Source organism: Giraffa tippelskirchi, chromosome 10 (assembly GCF_054371585.1).
Source record: "Giraffa tippelskirchi isolate mGirTip1 chromosome 10, T2T-mGirTip1v1.2.pri, whole genome shotgun sequence".
NCBI lineage: Eukaryota > Metazoa > Chordata > Mammalia > Artiodactyla > Giraffidae > Giraffa > Giraffa tippelskirchi.
The window spans coordinates 79,568,261-79,594,793 of record NC_137284.1 but is presented as its reverse complement, the minus strand read 5'-3'; the positions used below and the strand labels follow the sequence as shown (position 1 = coordinate 79,594,793).

Below are 26,533 nucleotides of genomic sequence, written 5' to 3'. Positions count from 1 at the left end.
CTGTGACAGGCCCACCTGGGAAGCAATTAATACTTCTCCCATATGGGAGGATCTTCCTGACCCAGGGGTTGAACTCACATCTCCTGCATTGGCAGGCAGATTTACCTTCTATTAGAAACTATAAAGTGGAAAAGTATCTAATTCCTCGATAAAGGAAGAAAAGATAATTGATATACAAGGATTTCCTTCATCACCACTCCCAAAGTACTGTCTACCTCAAAAACTAATCACTGGCTGGAATAAAAGTAAGCGGACCATGAATATAAACATTTACTAAATGCCATTCAATGACTGAAGAAATCCAGTAATAAATACCGAAAATACAATACAAATAAAAAAAAGAGGATATTCAATATATATTCTGCTTCCTTGACAGCGTGGTATACAGAGTAGAGAAGACACAAACTGGAGAGAATGGGTCATTCCGTCCTTTGTGGAAAAGCTTCATAAAGAAGGTGATGCTTCCTCCCAGATTCGAAAGTTTACCATGGGTTGAAAAGCAAGGAGGGGGACTTCCCTGGCGGTCCAGTAGTCTAGCAAGAAATAATAAGTGTGATTAAGAATAATTTGGAGACCAAATAATGTAGATAGCATGTAGATCATTCTTTTATGACCTTAAGACTAAAGCAAGAGAGATGATGGTTACTAGAGAGGGTTGTAATGCCAAGGGATAACTATTTAAAGAAATCTTCTACAGGTTTATAGGTAAATGAGTCAAAGACAGCATTGGTGAAAATACAGGGATTTTCTGTGTGTGAGATACGAAAATGTCCTAGAAAATAAGAGAAATAACTATTTTGAGAAGCTGGAGTGAGGTATCATCAGCAGGCACGATAACAGGAGAGACAAGATATATTCCTTGATGCCCCAAGACCCCTCATATCTGCAAGCGGGTAGAGCTCCTTCCACAATGGAGGAATCCAATCTGTCATCACCTTTACCAAGCGATCAAACTCGGTACCATAAAAAAGTAGAATACACTGATATTTGATGTTTCCAGGTGTGATGAGACATGAAGTACACAGCATCCCCTATGCAATTTTTTTACCAAAAATATTTAATAGGAATGCATTAAAATCTTTAGACTTAACTCTCAGTATATAGGGCTTCTCTGGTGGTTTTGATGGTAAAGAATCTGGCTACGCTTCAGGAGACCCGGGTTCGATCCCTGGGTCTGGAAGATCCTCTGAAGAAGGAAATGGCAACCCACTACAGTATTCTTCCCTGAGAAATCCCATGGATAGAAGAGCCTGGTGGGCTATAGTCTATGAGGTTACAAAAGAGTTGGAGATAACTGAAAGACTTTTACTTTTTTTAGCATATAAGAAATGCAAGATGTGGAATAAGAAGTTAAATGACACCAGAACAAAGTAATAAAAACTGTCCAGAGGGTGAAGCATTCTATAGGAAAATTGGTACCATATTTTCAACAGGTCAATGTTATTTAAAAAGAGAAGAAAACAGAACAAATCAACTGTAAGAGACACTTAGGGGAGCTAATTGTGAAAGTTCAAATATGAGCTATTAGATAATACTGAGGAATTAACATTCATTTTGTTAAATATAATCCTGTATTATGTTTTAGAGGAAAATGTTTGGTAGGAAAATTTTTAAGAGACAGAAACGGAGGTACTTAGAAAATATCATGATATCTATAATTCCAGGTGAAATGTTTGTAAAAAATGTTAACAACTACTAGTTATAGACAATGGTTATATGAGTATGCACTTTCTATTCCACCTTTCTACGTGGCTGAAAAATCAAAATAAAACTTTCTAAAAGGAGAAAAGGTTCTCCAATAGAGAAAGGTATATCTCTTCATCTCAGGCTAGAAAGGAATGAGCTAAAAGTGAGCACAGATACAAACAAGTGTCTGAGAATGAGGACAAAGTTGAAAAAGTACAAAACCTCATATTTATTTGTGACGTGAGGCAAGACTGATTCCTGGAGGGCATGTGGTAAGAAGATTTTGAAAGGGTAACAGGCAGGAAGGCCAGGGGTCTCCAAATGGAGGAAATAGGCTGCAAGTGTCAGACATATTTTTCTCTCTTAAGCAGCAGGAGGAAACAAACAAGTGTTAGATTTTTTCTCCTTCTCTATACAAATTGAAAAAGAGGTCTCTCTTAAAATTCTGTTGCCATGATGACACCTTGGCTCCACCTGAACTTAACTTTTCTCAAACCTTGAGCTAACCAAAGCGTTTTTCTTACAGAAATGTTTGTCTTAAGCTATGTTAATGGATTAAGTATTTACACTAGACTCTGTCTTTAAGTCGGTTCACCGACTTGACAAACTCATGCAAATGTTCTCTTAAGGTATGTTAATGAGATTGTATTTGCTTGGAAATCTGCCTTCCTTCAAGATTCATGTCAATCATCTTATGGCCGGGGACAACTCACCTTGTGCCAATGTCATCTCAAAATGCATGTTGTGGGTGAGGGGCATGGTGCCAGTCTCTGAGTTTTGAGACATTGCCTTTCTCTAATTAGCACACTGCTAGATGGACATGAGTTTGGGTAAACTCCGGGAGTTGGTGATGGACAGGGAGGCCTGGAGTGCTGCGATTCATGGGGTCGCAAAGAGTTGGACACAACTGAGCAACTGAACTGAACTGAGTAGCTATAAAACATCCAGTTAAAGACTAGCAGGGGGCACTCTTTCTGCCCCCTTCAGATGTCTATGTCAGAAGTTTTCTCTACCTCTTTTATACTTTAATAAAACTTTATTACACAAAAGCTCTGAGCAATCAAGCTTCGTCACTGGCCCCGGATTGAATTCCTCTCCTCTGGAGGCCAAGAATCCCAGCTTTCACAGCTCAGCAACAACCTTTCATCTTGGGAGCTCGTCTGGGATTCCTCAGGACAAGGTAAGGATGCTTGGAGCTCTAGTTCTTTGTTCTCCTAACAAACACATTTTCTGCTGTACTTTACTAACTCTGCAGTGTGCTTGTGTGTGAGATTGGTTGGAAGACACACATGTGCGAACCAAGAGTTCTGTCCTAATCTGCAGTTCCGAGGTGACTTCATAAGGCTTATGGCAGAAAACCCTGTTGGGGGATTATACCTACCTGCTGATGTCAAGAGGCACCCAATGTCTCCTTCAGGGAAGAGCCACAGATGGATGAAGCGTGTGAACTGAACTCCCCTTTCTCAGTCAAACTTTCTAGTCTCTTTGACCACTTCATAACTTCTTGGGAATCAGAACTACTAACCTAATCTGTTGGATCATAGACTTTCAAGGGACTTGTGACCTATGCTGTTACTATGTGCTGTTACTTAGGTCCCAAACTTAGATTGGTAGTCAGAAAGCACATAGCCTCACTAGGAGTCAAAAGTTCAGAAGCTAGATGGTATCTAGCTCCAAGAGCATCTCTCAGGTTAAAGGTTTCTCAGATACGAAGTACAGCAGGCTTCTTCCTTTGGTAATGCTAGCTCTAACTGGACTAGAGAAGGCTCTCCAGTGGCTTTTGTCCCAACTCCTCAGATATTCTTTCTGTGGAATCTGTGGGAATGAACTGGAAGGACTGGCCCTAACAACTCGAAGACAAAAATCACTTTTTCCTCACTGGCCAGCCCTTCACCATCTCTCTTGCTATCACTCATACTGGTGTGGTAATGCTCGGAAGGAACATATTGGTTTTATGTTTGTACCAGTTTTATTGTGGTCAGGAAAATACTCAGGATGGTGCACAGGCACTCAGGAGACGAATGTTTCCCCCAGTGGTCTTAGATTCAGAGGCATTCTGGAAGGTTACTCTGATTACACCTAGGGTGGCATCAGAGGCAAGCAAGGTTTTAATGGTGAGGAACTGGACACTAGTCTGGGATGCCATTAGGTCTACCCCTAGTGCATCTCCACTCCGCCTCAGTGGTAGAACCAGGAGGGACGAGTACGGCACCTGTGTCGGTATGGAACAGACCAAGTCCGACTAGGTAAGAAAAGCTTCAGTGAAGAGTCTGTCTACACCCCCATCTAGAGCAGGAAGGGACGCCTCCAGGAGAAAGATGGCGCTGGTCGCTTTTTTTCTCTCTTACAGATGGGAGCTAACAGTTCCAACCTCACTCCTTTGAACTGTATCCTGAAAAACTGGGATAGATTTGATCCCCAGAGCTTAAAGAAGACACGCCTGATCTTCCAATGTGATACTGCATGGCCATGGTACCCACTGGAGGATGGCAAACAGTGGCCGGTTGGAGAGTTAATTATAATACTGTTTTACAATTAGACTGGTTCTGTAGAAAACAAGGGAAATGGGTAGAAGTAGCATATGTGTTACCCTTTTCCTCTCTGCAAGACATGCCAGGCTTATGTCCTAAGGGTACAGATTTGGGTATGAAACCTTCAGCTCCCTCCTGTCCTCCTACTTTGCCCCCACACCCAGGGCTCCAAACTGAGCAACCTGAAAGTCAAGGAACCCCACCCCCAGGAAGGGTTGCCTTGGTCTCGGTAAAAACCCAAACCGAGATTCAAACTGCCCAAGTAGAGGTCCAAAGAACCCCTGTCTCAATAGGACCTCAGACTACTCTGGGTTCAATAGAAACTCAGACAATCGAAGTAAGAAAAGCTCAGACAGCAAAAACTAAGGGTAAAAGGGGACAGGAGACAAAGAGATAAAGAAAAGCAGGTTTCTCCAATCTATCCCTGGGATCATATGCGTCAAGAGGCTGAGGAACAGCTGCACAAACTGTTGCCTCTTCATGAAGCACCCACCAGGAGGAATAATCAGTCTATGAGAGTTAATAAGCCCTTTTCTTATCAAGAAATACAAAGAATCAAGGAGGATTTGGGAGATTATTTAGAGGACCCAGAAAAATATATTAGAGCTTTTAAGGGTGTTACTCTGCTTTATGATCTTACTTGGAAGGATGCGATGTATATCCTGGGATAAACACTAACTCCTGACTCAAAAACTCGAGTTTTAGGGAAAGTTGGGGAAAATCCTATGGAGATGAATGGCTTGGTAATGAATCAGTAGGGAAGAGCGAAGATGAGATAGCCACCCTCCCCACTGGGAATCGGGTAGTCCCCACTATAGAACCAGATTAGGATTATAACACAGCTAAAGAAAGATGGGATCAGAGTCATTTTGTCAGATGTGTTGCTGAAGGACTCAGGCAAGCTTGAGGGGCATCTCAAGCAGGATTGCCCTCAGGCATCTAAGCTACCCCCAGCTCCATGTCTGGTCTGCAAGGGACCATACGGGAGGAAAGACTGCAGAGGCCTAGGTTTCAGGGGTCAGACTCTCAAGACAACCAGGACTGAAGGTGCCCAGGGGTCCCCACACAAGCTCCTGTCCTAATTACACCTGAGGAACCCTGGGTTAATAACTGTGGGGGGCCAATCTGTCAATTTCCTTTTGGACAATGGGGCAACTTACTCTGTGCTTACTGAAGCCCCTGGTCAGCTTTCTCCCCAATACACTTCCACAATGGGACTATCTGGACGAGCCAAATGTTATTATTTCAGTTGTCCTCTAGGCTGCAACTGGGACTGTGGGCTATTTTCACAGGAGTTTCTCATCGTGCTAGAGTCTCCCTCACCCCTTTAGGGGAGGGGATATACTGTGCAAGGTCCATGCCTCTGTTTTCATGAATATGGAGCCCTCCCTTTCTCTCCCTTTAATTGAACAAAATTAAAGTTTGGGCTGAAGGAAAATCTGTGGGTCGAGCACAAAATGCTATTCCTGTAGCTGTCAAGCTCAAAGACCCACATTTATTTCCACATAGAAAGCAGTATCCACTGAAATCTGAGGTTTAAGGAAGGGTTAAAACCCATCATTGAGAATTTAAAGGAGCAGGGGCTATTAATTCCCTGTAACAGTCCATGCAACACTCCTATTTAGGGTATAAAGAAACCAAATGGTAAATGGAGACCAGTTTAAGATTTACAAATAATAAATGAAGCTGTAGTTCCTTTACACATCGTGGTGCCTAATCCTTATACCCTGTTGTCTGAAATTCCTAAACAAGCCAAATATTTCTCAGTAATTGATTTAAAAGATGCCTTCTATTCTGTGCCTTTGGTGGAGGAAAGTCACTTTCTATTTGCCCTACTCAGCCAGCTTCTCAGTTAACCTGGACAGTTTTGCCCCAGGGATTTCATGACAGCCTCCACCTATTTGGGCAAAGTCTGTCATGGGATCTACAAAACTTTAATAGCTCCAAGGCAGTGGTGCTACAATATGTAGATGATATTCTGCTCCATGCTTAGACAGAGGAAGCTTGCTCACAAGCCTCAGATTTCTTAAACTTTCTGGCAAGCTGTGGTTAAAAGGCATCAAGAGAAAAGGTTCAGCTTTGTCAACAATCTGTTAAATATCTGGGCCTAATCATATCAGAAGGGACTAGGGCCATAGGCCCCGAGAAAATTAAACCTATACTAAATCATCCCCTACCTATGACTTTAAGACATTTGAGAGGCTTTTTAGGAATCACAGGCTACTGTCGCATTTGGATTCCGGGTTATGGGGAACTTGTCCGGCCTTGATATAAACTTATAACTGAAACTCAACAAGCCCAAACCGACAAAGTGGTTTGTTCTCCAGATACTCAAAAGGCTTTTTTAAGGCTCTTCAGACTGCTCTCCTGCAAGCTCCTACTTTGAGCTTGCCCATAGGGTCAGAATTTAATTTGTCACTGAAAGGAAAGGTATGGCCTTGGGAGTTTTGACACAACCCTGAAGGCCTCACCAGCAGCCTAAAGGAATGTATTCTTAAACTCTAAGGTTAATACTTGGATGACAGACAGTAGGCTTCTTAAATATCAGTCATTGTTGTTGGGAGGACCAATGACTAAGCTTAAAGTTTGTGGAAATTTAAATCCTGCCACTTTCCTTCCTGAGAAGGAAAATGAAACACCTGATCACAATTGTTCCTGATTTCTAACTTTAAACTACGCAGCTCGGGAAGATCTGATGGATACCCCATTAGACAATTTGGACATAGAAATATTTACAGATGGCAGTTCTTTTGTATGGGATGGGAAGTGTAAAGCAGGTTATGCCATGGTAACGGCAACAGGTTTTAGAAGCGAAATCTCTCCCCCAGGGGAACAAGTGCTCAGCTAGCGGAGTTAAGCAAAGGGCAGCGAGTAAATATCTACACTGATTCTAAATAAGCTTAATTGACTTTGTGCTCATGCTGCAATACAGAAAGAAAGACAACTTAAAATGGCAACAGGAGAAACTATTAAGCATTTCAGAGAGATTGAGCGACTTTTAACTGCTATATATTGTCCTAAAGAAGTAGCTGTTATGCATTGCAAAGGGCACAGCAAGGATGGGAGCAAAGTAGTGGAAGGTAATCAGCTGTCTGACTGTCAAGCCAGAAAAGCAGCACTTTACAAAACCCCTTCAAATGCAGACGCCTTTGATCTGGACAGGTCCTGTAGAACAGGAAAAACCACGATATACTGTGGAAGAATTAGAAAGATATGAGAAAAGAGGAGCAAAGATACCGATAAAGGATGGTTATAGTTCGATGATGGATGATTAATAATTCCTGAAAATGCTCAATGGAAAATTCTTAAGGGTTTACACCAGAGTTTTCATTTAGGTGTCGAAAGTATGTACCAGAAGGCTTCTCGTTTGTTTGAAGGTAAAAATGTAATGAAAACTTTAAACAACATATCAAAAGATGTGAGGTTTGTCAGAAAAGTAACCCAAAGTCTGAAAAGCTAGCAAAATCTGGGTTACAACAAAGTGGAAAATACCCTGGAGAGGACTGGGAAATTGATTTTACTCATATGCCAAAGGCAAATGGATATTCTTGCTTACAAGTTTGGGTGGATACTTTTACTGGATGAAGTAAGGCTTTTCCCTGTTGTAGTGAACAGGCTAAGGAGGTTATAAGAATTTTAATCCATGAAATTATTCCCAGGTTTGGGCTGCCACGGAGCCTTCAGAGTGACAATGGCTCCGCCTTTAAAGCTGCTGTAACTCAGGGGGTGTCAAAAGCTCTAGGAATAGAATATCACTTACACTGTTCCTGGAGACCCCAATCCTCAGGAAATGTTGAAAAAGCTAATGACATTATCAAGAGACATCTGCGCAAACTAACTCAAGAGACGCAGGACAACTGGATTAAAGTTCTACCCACAGCTTGAATGAGGGCTCGAACTGCCCCCAAAGAGGAGGGACTGTCTCCCTTTGAATGTATTTATGGAAAGCCTTTCTTATGCACAGACCTTGTTATAGACCCTGAAGCCTCGGAATTAACTAATCATGTAACTCAGCTCTCAGCTCTTCAACAAGCATTAATGAAACTCCAGAAGGTGACTCCTGACCCAGCCTCTGAGTCAAGCAAGCCTCTGTTTGAGACAGGAACCAAGGTCCTGATAAAAATATTGGGATCTAGGGGCCAATCCCTTGAGCCCGTCTGGGAAGGCCCTTACTAGGTTATTCTTTCTTCTTTGACAGCTGTCAAAAGTGCCAGGAATTGACTCGTGGGTGCACCCCACTCAAGTTAAGAGGTGGCACACTGACCAGAACTAAGTGATGTCATTTTATGTCTTTACTTTCTATGCTCTGATTTTGTACTTTTCAGATGGGCCTGATAATCTATGTGAGCCTGCTTCTGCTGACTCCAAAAATCCTGAGTCTGCTGTTCGATCCTCAAGACAATGCCTTCCTATCCTGGGCTCACTCCTATGCTCTATTCCACAATCAGTCTAATGGCTGAGTCTGCAGAGCACTCCCCTCTTCATCAGTGGAAGGCTTCCTGTACTGGGCATCTCCACTTCAAGGAAAGGACTTTCTCCAAGTCTGCGAATACCTTCGACAACAACAATCATATGTGATGCCTCTTATTAACCTGATGACATCTAACAATCCTGAAATGGACTGGTGCAACACTTTGTATTTTAACTATGGACATAATGACTTTTAATTTTGATTATACATTGTCTTGGTTTAATGACTATTTTGCTGCACATAAGAAGGTAAATGGGTCTAGACCTGGTGGCTTTTTACCTGATGTTCATCAAATATGGGATGAGGTTATATGGCTAACTCCTGAAAAGGGACGTCTCATATCTAGTGCCTGCATATGCTGGGAACAAATAGAGCCATCCCCAGAAGTTAGCCAACAGCTTAATTATAATGATTGGAAACAACTGGGGGTTTTGCCTCAGGAAATATGCAATGTAATCATTCCTGTGTTTTCCAATTCCAGTTCAGGTCCTCCCTTTGCCTGGCCAAGCACTGATTGAGACTGGATATCTCAGTCACACTGGCTTGCTCCAAACGGGACCTACTGGATATGTGGCATGGCTTCCCCCTGGCTGGATAGGGAGATGCACCCTATCTAGGTCTAGCTTTTACTCATGGCTTCATATTTTCAGAGCTTCCAGAGAAGCCTGCTAATTTACCACACCTTAGAACTCACTGGGAAAGGTCTGTATTTCACTGGTATGATTACTTGGCTACAGTATTTGTTCCCTCTCTGGGAACTACAGATATTATGCTACGAGTGGATGCTCTGACTAAACTCATCAGGCTTTACAAGATTTTCAAAAAATTATTTCAGCTCTTAATGCTGAACAAATTCAAATCAGAAAGATGGTTTTACAAAACAGATTGGCCTTAGATATTCTGACAGCTGCACAAGGAGGAACTTGTGCCATTATTCATACCCAGTGCTGTACATATATACCTGATATGAGCACTAATTTTACTCACTTTGCTAAACACATAAACAAGATGATACAGGCTATGGATACTCCTGAAGCCTCAACTGCCTCACTTTGGGACACATTAACTAGTTTCCCATGATGGAAAACTATCCTAATTGCAATAATTCTGATTGCTCTGTTTTTGCTGTTTGCTCCCTGCATCTATAACTGTGTAGCCGGATTTGTTTCTAGTTGCATGAAGGCTTTTAAGAAACAAATGGTTGCTCAAACTCCTGCAACTGCGGCAGCTTCCTCCAACTACTACTTGGGGCCCCTGGATCAATATGAGGGTTAGGAGAGTAGTTGCCTCACTAATTTAGGGATGACACCCCTTACCAGCTCAGAAGCAGTTACAGAACAATGAAGCCCCTTTCCCTAGGCAACATAATTCTCCTAAAAGAAAAGGGTAACAGGCAGGAAGGCCAAGGGTCTCCAAATGGAGGAAATAGGTTGCAAGTGTCAGACATTTTTTCTCTCATAAGCAGCAGGAGGAAACAAACAAGTGTTAGATTTTTTCCCCCTTCCCTATACAAATTTAAAGAGGTTTCTCTTAAAATTCTGTGTTGCCATGACGACACCTGGCTCCACCTGAACTTAACTTTTCTCAAACCTTGAGCTAACCAATGCGTTTTTCTTACAGAAATGTTTGTCTTAAGCTATGTTAATGGACTATGTATTTACCCTAGACTCTATCTTCAAGTTGGTTCTGCCTAAGACTCAGAACAGACCTGACAAACTCATGCAAATGTTCTCTTAAGCTGTGTTAATGAGACTGTATTTGCTTGGAAACCTGCCTTTCTTCAAGATTCAAGTCAATCATTTTATGGCCCCGGACACCTCATCTTGTGTCATCTCAAAATGCATGTTGTGGGTGAGGGGCCTGGTGCCAGTCTGTGAGTTTTGAGACATTTCCTTTCTCTAATTAGCAGACTGCTAGTAGCGATATAACATCCGGCTAAAGACTAGTAGGGGGGCACTCTTTCTGCCCCCTTTTGATGTCTATGTCAGAAGCTTTCTATCTCTTTTATACTTTAATAAAACTTTATTACACAAAAGCTCTGAGTGATTAAGCCTTGTCACTGGCCCCGGATTGAATTTCTCCAAGAATTCCGGCATCTTTCACAGCTCAGCAACAACCTTTCAATTTGAGGACAGTGGTAACACTACTGATTAGGACAAAAGCCTCAGGACAACGTCCCACCTCTGTCATTTACTCAAGAGGAGACTGTGGAGGGAAAAAAATCTCTTAATAACCTTGAGCTTCGGTTTCTACATTTATAAAATGAGGAAAATATTCATATACAGAAAGTTTCACATAGCTGTTATGAGGCTAAAAACGCTATTTCATAATAGAAATGTTTATTAGGCATATGACATAATACTAATATACAATATAAGCAGGTACTGTCATCGGTTTTAGAAATATAAAATAAGATTTTTCAGGAGCTTACAGTGAGGGATCAGGTAGACAAAAAAAAAAAAAGTAACACACAGGGTGAAATGTAAGAAAGTGAAAGTGAAGTCGCTCAGTTGTGTCCGACTCTTTGCAACCCCATGGACTGTGGCCTACCAGACTCCTCTGTCCATGGGATTCTCCAGGCAAGAATACTGGAGTGGGTTGCCGTTTCCTTCTCCAGGGAAATGTAAGACAGAAGTTTATTTCCAATTAGAGCCCTTTAAATACAAGGAAATGAAAATTGTTTGGTCAGATACTTATAGGGAAGAGAGAGGGGATCAACCAGAAGCACACAGGAGACAGGGTGATCAGCACTGAAAGTCAAGGGGTGGACTTCCCAGGGCAAAGAAGTAGAAGGTGCTGGCAGAGGAGAGGCTTAGGTAATATCCAGCAGGTAAGATGGCGAACATGATCTTACTATGGTACCTGGCTGGAGGCCAAAGTCAATGAATTCATTCATGCATGCATGCATTCTTTCATGCATGCATGCATTCATTCAACATTCAAAAAATATTTATTAAGCACCTAGTAAGGATCAAGCGTGGTTCTAGGTACTAGCAACAACGGTGACTAAAACAAGCTATCTCTCCTCATAAAGCTTATATTTTACTAATATGCAAATAGTTAAAGAGAAAATAGACATATTCAACATTCATTCACAATATTCAACATTCATTCAGTATATAAGTCCCTATTAAAGTTCCAGGCACTGTTCTAGGCACCTGGAGCACAGCAATGAAGAAAACACACCAAACCCCTCTGCCCTCATGGAGCTTAGATTCAGGGAGAAGACAAACATAAATAAGAAACCAGACAGCAGTTAATTATTCAGGAGCAATATCACATGTAGTGAGGTGTCACGGTGACAGGTAGCTGGCTCAGACTGGCGGGGCAGGGAAAGTCGCTATGAAAAGGCAACATCTGAGCTGAGTCATCAGTGATGGGAAGGAAAAGGTCATGTGACCATCTGGGAACAGAGGATTCCAGGCAGAAAGAACAAACACAAAGATCCTGGGGTGAATGCAAGCCCTGTGTGTTTCAAGGACCAGATATGATGACCACTGTGGCCAGAAGAAGGTGAAGGAGACCTGTCTGATGTGAAATTAGAGATGAGACGGAGGTCACATTACAGATGGCCTTTGACGGCCAGAGGAGGGAATTTGTTTTTATGCTAAACCTCCCATCTGAGTGTAAAAGAAAGGCCTTCCATAGAGGGTTTTCAGGCAGGAACTGAGGTGACTTGATGTGACTACTATAGGTAGAATAATTTGTAGAAGAGCTAATATGGAGGAGGGGGACTAGGAGGTAGAGAGTGGTGGACAGAACCAAGTCCAGAGCAGGAGTGGGAGGCAGAACAATGCCCCACCTCCCGAGCTTGACTACATCCTAATCGCAGGAACCTGTGAATATGCTTCCTTACATGATAAAAAGGACTTTGCAGACATTAAGGATACGGAGATGGGGAAATTATCCTGGATTATCCAAGTGGGCTCAATGTCATAAGGATTCTTATAAGAAGGAGCCAGGAGGATCAGAGTGAGTAGTAGGAGAAATGATGAGTAAAGTAAGGAAGGGGCCAAGAGTCCAAGAAGGCAGGAAGCCTGTTGAAGCTGAAAAAGGAGGGAAACATCCCCTCTTGGAGCCACGAGGAGAATCTAGCCCTGATGGCACCTTTACTTTAGCCCAGTGAGACTTTGAGCCCCAGAACTATACATTTGTGTTGTTTTAAGCCAGTAAGCTAGCAGTACTTTGTTCCAGCAATAGAAAATGAATGCTCAAAGTCAAAAAAAAAAAAAAAGAATGATAAGAAAGAATGGCCAAGTGAGAAGGATCAGAAGTAGTCAGGGGGAGCAGGGGGAAGAGGTTCATCTGAATTTACAGTAGCAGAGATGGGAGTCCACCCAGATGATAAACCAAAGGTCTTTGTTCATAGCGTAATCTACTAAAGGAAGGTAGGGATGAAGGCTGTTGGAACTGAAGAGGTCAAAGAATGCTGCACCTGGGCGTTAATAAAGTGACGAAAATAAAAGAATGAGAAGAGCATAGATGAACAAAGGAGAAGCAATCAAATGCCAAGGTTCTCAATGGAGAAGCAGAAGTGACTAGAAATTAGTAGAAGGTATATCGCTGCCAATGGATAGAAGGTATTATAACTGTGTAGAATGAAACAAATACAAACGGAGTTCTGCAAGAAAATAATTTAGAAATGGCCATATGAAACTATAGAGAAATGCCAACAATACCACTGACTCCAAGGATTGGGGGTGGAGGAGCTCTAAGTTCACAGGCAAAAGTGACACGAGAAAAGAACCAAAGAACTGGGAGGAAACTGAGCAGACTCTGGCATCGCAGAAGCAAACAGGAGGAATGAATACAGTGAACATAGTCAAGTGCTACTTAAAAATCAGCAGAGACTGTCCACTAAATTCAGTGAGTGGTGGAGACAGAGCCAAATTAGAATGTAAGAAGTGATTTGGAGGTGAAACAGACAGAAAGCAAAGTCACCTCCTATTTGTGAGGCAAGCTAGAGGAGGCTTAGTGAAATGAAGGAGGGCATTGGTGAAATTAAAGATAGGTGACATGTAAATACCAATCGGAAAGACCCAGTTGAGAGGGAGAGATGGAGGATACAGAAGAGAAAGGATAATAATAATAATGTAAGGTCCTTGAGAAAGTAGAGGATACAGGAGCCAAAGCACAGTGTGCAAGAGGGTGATTAAAGAACCAAATGCTTCCTCTGTTATAACAGGAGGGAAGGAGGAAGCAATTGACCTGGGTACCGATGTGTTTGTAGACTGGGAGAGAAGAGCTGAGGAACTTCTGTCAGGTGGCTTCCATTTGGTTTGTGAATTAAAAAAAAAAAAGAGGTCATCCACGAAGAGCTGGGGCTTGGGGAAAGAAGAGGGAAATTTGTAAAGGGCTTAACATACTCAGCGAGAAGAGAAAGAGTAGCATTTCTGTGTGGGATACATGCTGCCACGAGGTTTTTCTCCAGCACCCATCAGATGTAAGGGTTCAGGCACCAAGAAAGCAGATGGTCGATCTGCCTGGGCTCGGCTTGACAAGTGACAGGTGAAAGGAAGTTTGCCGTTCAGGCAGGAGCATAACAAAGCGATGATCATTGCTCTAAGGTGATAAGAGAAGGGAAACAAGAAGGGGCTGATGGGAAATTGACAGGTCAGTGGACTCAGGATCCAAGGGAAACAGTGAGCAGATTGAAGACAGAGGAGATAGCCGGCTAGTTCTATCTAACTGCTTCATAATGGCACTTTAGATGTAGAATAGTTTCAAAGAACAAAATCTAGGATCTAAGTGTGTGCATGGGTGGCTGGAATAAAGGGGAGGGAAAGAGTGGTTATCCTTATAACACCATACAAGTCACCCAACGTAGTAGGAGCACCAGGCGTGGAGAGGGAGACACTGAGCCAGATGGTAAAGTCTCCAATGAAGAATGACCAGGTGGCCACAAGGTAACTGCATCAAAGAACCTTTCAATTCCAAGCAAATAAAAATTTAACCAATCACATACTACCATAAATGATTAAAGTTGTTACAGGCTCTGGCTTTAGTGTAAGCAAGGCAACCCACTCCAGTATTCTTGCCTGAAGAATCCCAGGGACAGAGGAACCTGGCGGGCTACAGTCCATGGGGTCGCAAAAGAGTCGGGCATGACTGAGTGACTAAACAATAACAAAATGTTGCAACAAAGCCTGACAGAAAATAAAGGCCAGTAGAAAACTTTGAATCTATTCCTTACCTCTTTGTCATCATTTTATCAAGACTACTAAAAAAAAAGTCTTCTACTAGAAAAAAGTTAACAGGGCTGGTGTACAGAAAACAGTTAACATTGCAAGCCTGAGACTGCATTCAAGGTTAGCCCTTGGCTGGCATCTAGAATTTGGATTTGGGGAAGAGTAACCATCATCCTAGCCCTAGAAGTGGCTGAACAATTTGTACCAACAATGTGCTTTATGCTGAGGGTCTGCCTACCTTCTGTGAGTCTGGAATTTTGGTACATGCTGTGCCTACATCATCTGCTCCCAGTCAGAAACCCTCAGGCACTGAGTCTCTACTGAGCTTCCCCGACAGCATTTCACACAATGAGTCGGCACAACTCATTGCTGGAGCAATCAAGTGACTCCACTAGACAGGACACCTGGTGCTTCTCTTGGACCTTTCCCTCCTTCCTTTACCCACTGCTGATTTTGCTTTCTGTCCTCTTGCTGTAATAAATCTTAGCCATGAGTATGGCAATAAGCTGAGTCCTGTGTGTCCCCCAAGTGAATCATCAAACCCAGGGTTCTTGGAAACTCCCAACACACATGAGTTTTTACCTTAGCTGGAAATTTTTATTAATCAGCAATGCTTATTGCTGGACTACAAAAGACGCCGGGATTCTTGGTCTCCGGAGGAGAAGAATTCAATCCGGGGCCAGAGATGAGGCTTGATCGCTCAGAGCTTTTGTGTAATAGTTTTGTTAAAGTATAAAAGGGACAGAGGAAAGCTTCTGACATAGACATCAGAAGGGGGACAGAGAGTGCCCCCTCACTAGTGCTGCTGCTGCTAGGTCGCTTCAGTCGTGTCCGACTCTGTGCGACCCCATAGACGGCAGCCCACCAGGCTCCCCTGTCCCTGGGATTCTCCAGACAAGACCACTGGAGTGGGTTGCCATTTCCTTCTCCAATGCATGAAAGTGAAAAGTGAAAGTGAAGTCGCTCAGTCGTGTCCGACTCTTAGCGTCCGACTCTTAGCGTGCGACTCTTAGCGATGGCTAGCAATGGAGTTATATACCTTTGAATTAGTTATTACAATGAATCAAAAGAATGTCTGGAGGTTGTCAAGATCTTACTAGACCCACTCCCATAATTCACATTTTAAAATAACAGGATTAGCCAGAAGGTTTTCAGGAAGGAGAAACTGTCCTCAAGCAGGACACACTGTTGTATAATCCCTAGTATACAGTTTAAATTGAGTTGCGTAACTGACTGAGACTGAGGAATGTAGACAAAAAAAGTTTGTCCTTTGCTCCCCCTTGAGAATTCCAGACCCCTCTCTCCTTGGGGACCCTCAGATTTCTTATCAACCTGCCTAGGAATTGACTCTCTCACTAATAGCATCAGCATTTTACTGTCAAACATTCTTAATATGTCCCTGTCTATATAGGTTTTATACACAAGTTCAGTTTTCTGTGTCAACTCCTTTAAGAGAAAGGCATGAGAAAAAACTACATAAACATTTAGTATAGCTTTCCATCAAAAAGCTAAGAATATAGTCCTTCCTTCCTATGCCAACCTGAGCACTATGATTTACAGTGTGAATTTCTCAGGTCTGAACCGTGGCCCTGAAGAGTATTCCTGGGCAAGTTAGTAAGTCTCACCTCACTTTCTTCATCTACATAATCAGAACAATAATAGTATCTATCTCCAAGGGATTTGTAAAGATTAAATGCATTCACATAGAAAGTATTTATTGCAACCCATGACATAAAAAGCTATATTTGTGTTCTAATTATTACCTGGCCTTCAAACTCCAGATTTTTATTCTTTGGTGGCCTGAATTGGTTTAATAGTCTTACCTCTATATTTTAGGTCTGTTAAATTTTCTAAAACATAAGACTAACTTTTTAAATTTAACTTACTTATAAGACAGAAATATTCTAGTCTCAAAATAACAGAATTGGAAATTAAATCTTGGGAATAAACCCTATTTTAACACCAAAGCTTCTTATATTAAAAGAATATAAAATGAAATGTAAAACAAAAACTGTCACTTGGTTATTTCTGAGAATAACCTGAGTACACAGTCTCATTTCCCCAAAATTCCAAAGAGAGTAAAGATAGACTCAAAGGTGGAATTTGATCAAGAGCAACTGGAGTGCAAGAAGATGAAGTTCATATAAGATCACTGGAGTATAAAAGGCAGCTCGTTTTTATGCCTGTAACCATACTTAATATTCAGTTTTACTAATATTCATTTTATAAGATAGCCTACCCCACACACATACACAAATTTTACAAGTGTCTGGTGCGTTATGTCTGAATCACAAAGTGTGTACTACAAGACTTAATTGGTTCAGTAAGTCTTCCAGGTTCTAATTGCACAGTTCCCCTAAATCTGCGTTCTCAGGAGAAAAAACAAAAACAGTTGAAGAGGGCTCATCAACCAGCCTCTCTTATTCCAAATCTGATTAAAGAAAAGCTTCTAAGTGGCCACCATGAAACCAGAAAATAAGACAAAGAAGTATATTAAGGTTTTCAAATTCCAGATTTTCAGTTATTCAGCACAGAAGCAGAGTGACAGGTACTAAGTCATAGTAATTGCTAACCCATTGCTAACTTCTGTTATGAGTGCCTGGGACTTTGACCTCAAATCTGCCAGGATTAGAGCCCTTGGAGACAGGGTACCCCAGGTTTTGTTTGAACCACACTCCACGTGGCTGGTTTCCTCTGTCTAGGACTGAGACCACCAATGGGAGAAGTGCTTGTGTAGCTGACATATCACCGGTGACATAACTGGTTAGGAGAATACTGAAACCCAGGCCAGGACAGGGGACTCTGGAGGCTCTTTGCACACAAGTTTGTGTACAATGCTCATCATTCCCTGAAAACAAGCTAAATTAAATGAGTTCATTTTAACTCTTCATTAACATACTCCCCAAGAAAATATTATACCAGACGAAATACCTCTTTTTTACATCAAGAGAAGTCACAGCACTTTTTCTTTTGTTTTGCTTTGTTTTCACTGGAGTAAGATTGGTTTACAATCTTGTGTTAGTTTCTGCTGTACAAAGTGAATCAGTTGTGTGTGTGTGTGTATACAGAATAGTGAATACATTCAAACTCACCATTGCAAAAGTACTGACAGTTGGTCTCTTTTCTTTCTTCTCATCTTTTTTACTGAAAAACCTAGCAAAAGAATTACATAAAACTTTAAAAACTATGTAAATCTATATCCAATCAACATCGAGCTTATATTTAGCATCAAACAGGACAAAGAAACATGTCTACAATGTCAGTAAAAACACAGGTTATAATATGAGCCCATTTATAAAGTTTAAGTATGTTTACATATACCTAGAAATATATACATGGGGTTATCACTGAGTGTTGAGATTTCTGTCACAATTTCAAATTATTTTCTTCCTTGTGCCTTTGGTATTTCCTAATTTTCTATGTTGAATACACAAGAGACACACAAATTTGGAATTACAAAAACTAACACTAAAAAAAAGAGAGTTTCCTGTCTTTCTTCTACTTAGAACTCACTCTTGCTCCCCAGAGTTAATCCCCTTAATTATCATCTCAGTGATTTTAGCAACAGGTAGTCTATCCTTCTATCTACCTAGATATTATCCTTCATCTACCTAGACATTATTCCTTTACCTCAGGGAGAGTAGTGGCAAACAGATGCAGGGCATAAATTACCCTAAGAAAGAAACATAATTCAATCACTCTCCATGGACAAATCTAATTCTGAAAAGATGTCTGGAGCCTTAAATGGGCCATTGTGACAATACACGCAACCTAGAAAAAGCACCATCAAAAAAGATGGTTTGTAAACGGCAAAAAAAACAAAAAGCTGTCCTCAGGCAGAGAAAGGTCAATTATTTTGAGCACAGATTCAAAACTCTCTAACTAGTATTCCACTCTAACTGCCATCCAGCATATGAGAGCAGCCTCCGCATCTGTATTTTCATATTTATAAAAGAGAGACTATCTCAGGGAAGAAGTACATTCTTTTTACACAGCTTTTCAAGTTCAAAAGTAAATTCATCTGTGTCTTTGTTCTTTATGCTAAGCAAGGTCAAAGAGTTGAAGAAACTTCTAAAGAAAAAAAAATCCAGGGTCTACTCCATATTTGGCTTTGGAGCAACGTTCCACGACTGAAAAACACACAAAATACACAAACATAACTCTTCAGATTCGGTTCCACCCTATTCCCAGTAAAGGCACGGTTTCAGTATCCCTGGAATCAGGATGAGAGGAGAAAAACAGCCATACAGAATTGAGTTTTAGCTCTAAGCTTTTTATTTATTTTTTCATTCTCCCAAACTGCAGCTACTCTGAAGAATTTATAATGGTCCAGACACTGGCTAAGTAAACACTTCCCATACAAGATCTCATTTCATCTTAATCTCTGTGAGGCAGGCACATTTTTATCCTTCCTTTACAGACAAGAGAACTCAGGTGAGAAGAGTTAACTCACTTGTCCAAGGTCACACAGAACGAAGCCAAGCTTTCCACAGAGAAGTCTAACTCCCAGACAGCAGGCTATCTGGTGCAGTGTCAGACTTCTGAGACACCACCCTGACGGGAACACTGACTGTCACCCCTCTTAGAAGACTCATTTGTCCCCATTCACTCCAACACAGCGCTGACAAATACGAAGTTGCTTATCAAATCGCATTTTAATAAAGAATCTTTACAAATACAAATATGCCAAAGGGTACTATTACCCAAGCATTATACCTATTCATATTATCAGCAAGTCACATGCTTCTTTATGACTCTGAATTCGAATATACAATTTAAAAAACAAACTCATAGAAAAAGAAGTAAGATTTGTGGTTTCTAGAGGGGGGAGACGGGATGAGAGAAAGCTGGTCCAAAAGTACAAACTTTCAGTTATAAGAGAAGTGCTAGAGATGCAACGTGCCACAAGATGCCTACAGTTAACACTGCTGTCCGATATAGATGAATCAGCTGTTAAGAGGATGGATCCTAAAATTTCTCATCACAATAAGAAATCTTTTTTCTTTTTATCTGTATAAGAAGATGGATGTTAGCTAAACTTGTTGTGGTAGTGTATCACAATATTTGTAATTCAAACCATTATGCTATACACTTTAAACTTACAAGGTATTGTAGGTCAAGTATAACTCAATAAAACTGGAAAAACACATAGCTTTATAAAAAACAGATTCACATCAATAATGGTGAGAACAGTTTAATAAGAGTTACTTAACTAAAAAAAAAAAATTCCAGTTTGAAAAAAACTGTGTGTAGACCATGACAGCAATCAACAATAAAATGACAGTATATGCAAGCTCAAAAGAAATACTGTTTTCAAAATATGGGCTCATACAGAAGAATAAATAAGTAAATGTCCCACAAATATTTATTGAACACCTTTTTCAAAAAGGTTCAAGAGGGAGGGGACATATTTATACCTATGGATGATTCATGTTGATGTTTGGCAGAAACCAACACAATACTGTAAAGCAATTGTCCTTCAATTAAAAATAAATAAATTTTTAAAAACTGAGTTATAACTGACATACACTGTATTAGTTTCAGGTGTACAAGAGAATGATTTGATATTTGTATATACTGGGAAACCATCAGCATGAGTCTAGTTAACATCTGTCATCATACAAAGTCACAGAATTTTATTCCTTGTGATGAGAACTTTCAAGATTTACTATTAGCAACTTTCAAATATGCAATACAGTGTGACTAACTGGAGTCACACTGCTGTACATTACACCTCCATGACTTATTCTACAACTGGCACTTTGGCCATTTTGACTCCCTTCACTCGTTCTGTCCCTGTTTCCTCCACCTCTGGAAACCACTAATCTGTCGAACAAATTTCTTTCCTTCCACAAAGCCTTAATACTTCTTATTTCAATGTCCCTAAGTGTTTGCGTCAAAAAATACGTATTTGTTTAAGGTACCAAGTTTAAAAACTTAAAAATAAAAAGGGATGTATCTACCTTCCACTCTATATAATCTATTTTATGAAAATTTATTATGAAAACCTTCAAACAAAAAGAATACTAACAATGACTACCCATTAAAAATTCACCTAGATTCAACAACTGTGAACATTTTGACCATATTTTCTTTAATGTATAAGGAAGTTTATAACTGTTAATCGCCAAACTATTTGAAAATAAGCTGCAAAGATCATGGCACTTTCACGTTTTCCTACTATTATCACATACAATAAAATTTAACAGCAATTTTGATATCAATCCACATTTAAAATTTCCAAGTATGTTTTCTGTAGGTTTTTCCTTTTTAGAACTCTGATGTAATTAAGGCTCATGTATCATATGTGGTGGTTTTGTTTCTTTGTTGTTGTTTAGTCACTAAGTCGTGTCTGACTCTTTGGCCACCCCATGGACCGTAGCCTTCCAGGCTCCTCTGTCCATGGGATTTTCTAAGCAAGAATACTAGAGTGGACAGGCGGCCATTTCCTTCTCCATTTGTCTCTTTAGTCTTCTTTAAATCTAGCAATTCTTCTCCCCACCTGCCTCCTGCCAAACATTGACTTTTCATAGAAACAAAAACAGGTGTCTTATAGAATGTCCCACATCTTGGATATGTCTGCTCCAATCTTTGTCCAAATTGTGCAGGAAGTTATGAAATACAGATTTGAGAATGCAGTATAAAAGAGCATGCAAACTATCTCATTAATTATCCTCATTACATGTAGAAATGATAATTGGTTGAATATACTTGGATCCTTAAAATGTATTTCCAACATTAATTTCACCTGTTTCTTTTTACTTTTTAAAAGTTGCTATTAGAAAATTAATAATTACAAATGTGGTTCACATTATATTTCTATTGGACAGCATTAGTCTGAAAGCTTGATAAGTTAGATTCACTAAATGATTTTGCAAACATACTTCCTAGGTGGTGTCATGTCACTAACGCAGTCTATTCCACCAGGAGCCAGGCCAGGTATGATCACTTGGTTAACGTGGCGAACTGCAGTGTCTTTCCACTGGAAAAAAATTCCATTTTCCTTTTTCCAATTAAGAACTGTGGCTAATTCATAGATTCATCCTTTCTCTGAGTGGTTTAGGATCCATTAACAACCCTTGCCTGAACCAATTACAACAATGCAGGTTTCCACATTTTTCTGTGAAGAAGGTTCTCCCTCTCTCTCTCTTCCCTTCTCTCTCCCTTAGTTTTCCTCCACCTCTCAGAATTTTATTAAAAATTAATTTACTCAGTATTTGACAATCAAGTACAGTTATTATTCTTTTTGACGCTCAAACTGTCCCAGATTTGGGCCAGTGAAAGCCCCTTCAAGCCAGCTCCTGTGTCCTTTTTGATAACCGCCCTCCGCCTCTTGTTTTCAGGTACCACAAGATACTCCAAGCTCAGGCTCAACTGGCATTAACCCTTTCTCTGTGGGGTGCAGATTCCCTTTTTGTAAGGAACCATACTGAGAAACCAAGATTGACATTGAGTGTGCTCTTTGCCACTCACTATCCATTTCAACGGGCAGAAACTAACCTATTAAAAAAAAATCATGAAATCTCATTCAGATTCAACATTGTTTTTAAAAAGTCTACTTAATGTCCACATTTGTATTTCTTTTCTCTTACACTGAAAAGCCTGCTTTCTAACATTAATATCTTTACTAATTTAATTTTACCATTTATTACTAACAGAACTTACTGAGTGAAATTAAAAATTTCCTGTACAGATACTGCACTGTGATCAAAATTTACTTAAGATAATTGTTTTTCCTATGTGATTACAGAACCAATCCTATATACAGTCAGGATAATTTTACACCATTCTAATAATTCTTTGGTAGTACACTCGTCTCACAATTACTTCTACCCGAGTCAGATACTCATTGCCTGAGAAAGAAAAAAAGAATACTTAAAAGTAGTCGTGGCCTTCTGTCCCTTCTGCTGCGTGCCACAAACACGCAATGTTCATGTGACTGTTTTACCAGAAGGAACAGACTGGACCACAAGGCAGAACCCAAGCAGCGCACGGTTCAGGCTCGTGGGCGACCAACATCACAAGTAAAGCAGAAGGTTATAAAACACAGGAAAGGAAATGAGCCGTGGCCTGTGTGGGACCAGAAAGCTGAGGAAGAAGGTCACCATGCAAATGCTGGGCTCAACCCAAGCCAGCCAACCTCTGCAACTGCCTGCACTTAAGATAGAAAAAAAACCCATCACCACCACCATCATCAGCTCATCACTTATTCCAGAGTTGGAGGCCGGAAACAAATAGCCATGTAAAGTATGGAAGTGAAACAAACTACCTTTTTTTGTCCCTTTTCAAGAAGTTTTCCCCCCCTGCTCTTCCATTGCGGCCGTCTTCAAGATCCATCGCGACCTGAGGAGCAACCACAGCCAATCAGTCAAACCTAAGATCCTCAGAAGGCTAAGGAGAAACTGAACTTTAGGACAGCGCGCCGGGCAGAAGGGCGGAGCGCTGGACCTGATGCTCCAGCGGCTCGTGGCCGCGAGGGTCGCCGCAGGGACATGCCTCAGCGCCAGGTATCCAGCCTCCGCACGCGAGCCGAGGGGCAGGGCGGCGGCCCGGCCCGAAATTTGCCCGCCTCCACCGCGGCTCTGCCTCCCGGTTCCCCACGCCATCCATCGGCCCGCGGGCTCACAGCCCTGCTGCCCGCACAGCGCCGGCTCTGCGAGCTTTGGGAAGCAGACTCCTGGACGCATAACTAGCGCAAAAAAAAAAAAACAACAACAAACAAACCTAGAGACTGCGGTGCCTCCAGAGCTCCCCGACTGAGAATAAGTCTCACCCCTTTTGGTCTCCTTGGACTTGCCAATTGGAATCTCCCCTTCCCTCTCCTCTGAAGCCCTCCGCCCCAGGGGACCCAGCTCAGGAAATTAGAGCGCCCACGCACCCTTCCCCCCGAACCTTCTCCGTCTAGTCCCCAGCTTCCCGCGCCCTACCTCGGGCTTTCCCTCGGAATGTTCGCTAAGACGTGAATCTTGGAAGAAGAGATTCAGACTCCAGCGGAAAGACGCGGCGGATGCGAACAGCGGTCTCGGGTCCTCTGAGCCTTGAAGAGCCGCTGCTCAAACGCGCCCCGGCTTCCCGTGGCCCTGGGAGCAGGGAGCGGGGAACTTGCGCAAAGCCCACGCCCGTGCTCTGCGCTCAGCCAATCAGCCGCAGGCTCGGGACAGCTCCCGGCCCGCTCGTTCTATTGAATCCCGATAGCTCCAAGTTATGAAACAGGTTGGAATTATGGGAGCAATGTCCTCGCTTCTGTAGCCCCTCAGCAGAAGGGCGAGCAGGGGAACGCTTATCAGCTGAATCACCGAGGACTTTTACGTGTATAGAGCCCTTGTTTGTACAAGTCCAAGAAATTATGAATATATAGATAGATATAAATGTGACTCGAGTAGATAAGGGAAATTTTCTTTGATATCGATCGCATCCAATATATTCTAATAAAACAATCTCCGGCTTTGCCCATTCTATAGTTAAAATTCCCTTCCGCTCTCTTATATTTTGTTTTTCATTAGATTACACATCGTTTGTTACTTGTTTTTTTTTAAGTCATATATTTTTGTCTTTATAACAACAAAGATATGGTGAAAAAATAAAATTCCTTTCCAAGCAGCATTTTTAAAAAGGCCAGGTGAAATTTTTCTGGAAGTGTTTTTTTCAGTATGTTTGACAGTTTCTAAGGTGTATATGTTTATCCTGTATTTCAAGAGACATATAAATAAATGGTCTTCCCTGGTGGCTCAGATGGAAAAGAACCTACCTGCAATGCAGGAGATGGGGTTCGAACCCTGGGTCGGGAAGATCCCCTCCAGAAGAGAATGGCAACCCACTCCAGTATTCTTGGTAGAGAATTCCATGGACAGAGGAGCCCGGTTGACCGCAGCCCATGGGTTGCAGAGTCAGACATGACTGAGCGACTAACACTTTCTGCTTCAAGAAATAAATAGGAAGATTTTTTTCTTAAATATATAAATAGAAACGGACATTTCAAGGTAGAAATGTATGTAAAACAGTGTAATATTTTGGGGTTTTAGCAATCAGGTGAATGCCCTGTTTTTCTCAAGGCATTTTAAAACTTATGTTTTTATTTGGATTCTAAAAGTATCGTGTATTTTAACATGTTACTTTAGTTGTAATTTAATGCCATATCTACTGTTACCATTTACAGGTTTTTCTGGTCCTCTCTTTTCCTCAAATTGATGAAAAGTAAGTGCAGTTGTGAAGACAATTCAAATTCATAAAGCAGCATTAACTCACATCAGAGCTTTTCATACTTGTCAACCCAGGGGAAATGGATGTTTTTGTAACCTTTTGTCTGCGTTCTCTGACTTAGAGGAGTTACCTCTCAGCTCACTGCAAAAGTTTAAAAGAAGAAAATCTTTTTAGTTTTTACTGCATAGTGTATTTTCTGTACTTTAAGTAACTCATATTTCAAAGCCATAATTTTCTTTTCATCTTTTATTCCAGATTTTCTTTGCCTTGATTTTTTTTTTTTTTTTTACTTAGCTATACAATCAGGTTTCTTTCTTTACAAACTGTTAATTAGCCTAACAGGCCACTCATAGTCTCTGTGTTCTAATTGGAAATGTGTGTGTACAGCATCAGCCCAACCATTTAAAGGCTTTCCCCTTTTTCCCATGTGTTTTTAATCTGATTCATGCTTCTGCTCTTTTTTTCCACTTTTCTTTTACCTTGTCCCTCATTTAGTTTATGTGATCTTGCCATATATTCAATATTTTATGTATCCTTGAAAAATGCCCTATATCCTCCCTAAAACAATGCAGGATTTTTTTTAAATTCAAGTATAGTTGATTGTCAATGTTGTGTTAGTTTCAGCTGTGCAGCAAAGTGATTCAGTTTTATATATTTTTTTCTTTTTTAGATTCTTTTTCATTATGGATTATTACAAGATATAGAATATAGTTCCCTGTGCTATACAGTAATTCCTTGTTATTTATTTTATACATAGTACTGTGTATATGCGATTCCCAAACTCCTAATTATCTCCCACTCCCTTGCCCCTTTGGTAACTAAAAGTTTGTTTCCTATGTCTGCAACTCTATTTCTGTTTTGTAAATAAGTTCACTTTTATCAGTTTTTTAGGTTCCATATAAAATTGATGTCATATGATATTTGTCTTTCTCCCTCTGACTTACTTAGTATGATCATCTCTAGGTCCATCCATGTTGCTGCAAATGGCATTATTTCATTCTTTTTTATGGCTGAGTAACAGGATATTGTTTAAAGTATAACATATATTTTGTTGATTGCACTATTTCTACGGGCTTGAGCTTCAAGTGATAATCTCTGTCAAGGAGTACGTGGTTTAAGGATCAGAATAGCCCACAGAATTTTCAATAAAGCTCATATATATATATATGTATATATATACATATATATATAAGTTGTTTTCTCCACTGGCATGAAGATATGGATATAAAATACAATGGACCTAAAACAATGGATGGTTCTAGCTACTCCCAAGCCATAACGGTTGATTTTAAAGACTCTGACTCCTGTCTCACATTACTACCAGCCACTCCTGGTAATATTGAACAGCTGGACTAGACACTTCCACTATGAACCTCATTAACTTCCGGTGAAACCCTTTGGAAAGCAACCCCTTTGTGAGTCTTGACTCATACACCTTCATTCAAGCAGCTGTTTTC

At 40.9% G+C, this 26,533-nt stretch overlaps 1 protein-coding gene across 3 annotated transcripts in view; it reads right to left on the bottom strand.

Annotated features, from left to right (window-relative positions):
- The window catches only part of ABCB1 (ATP binding cassette subfamily B member 1), a 102,087-nt gene extending 78,129 nt beyond the window's left edge, over positions 1-23,958 (bottom strand). For all 3 annotated transcript variants that reach the window (XR_014067456.1, XM_081536506.1, XM_081536507.1), the window contains exons 1-3: positions 23,804-23,958; positions 23,146-23,219; positions 17,969-18,029 (exon numbers count right to left, since the gene is read on the bottom strand). Coding sequence is in view for 2 of the 3 variants with exons in the window: in XM_081536506.1 (XP_081392632.1) it covers positions 17,969-18,029; positions 23,146-23,213 (129 nt within the window). In the remaining variant the exon portion in view is untranslated. The remainder of the gene's footprint in view (positions 1-17,968; positions 18,030-23,145; positions 23,220-23,803) is intronic.
- Between the last annotated feature and the right edge of the window lie 2,575 nt (positions 23,959-26,533).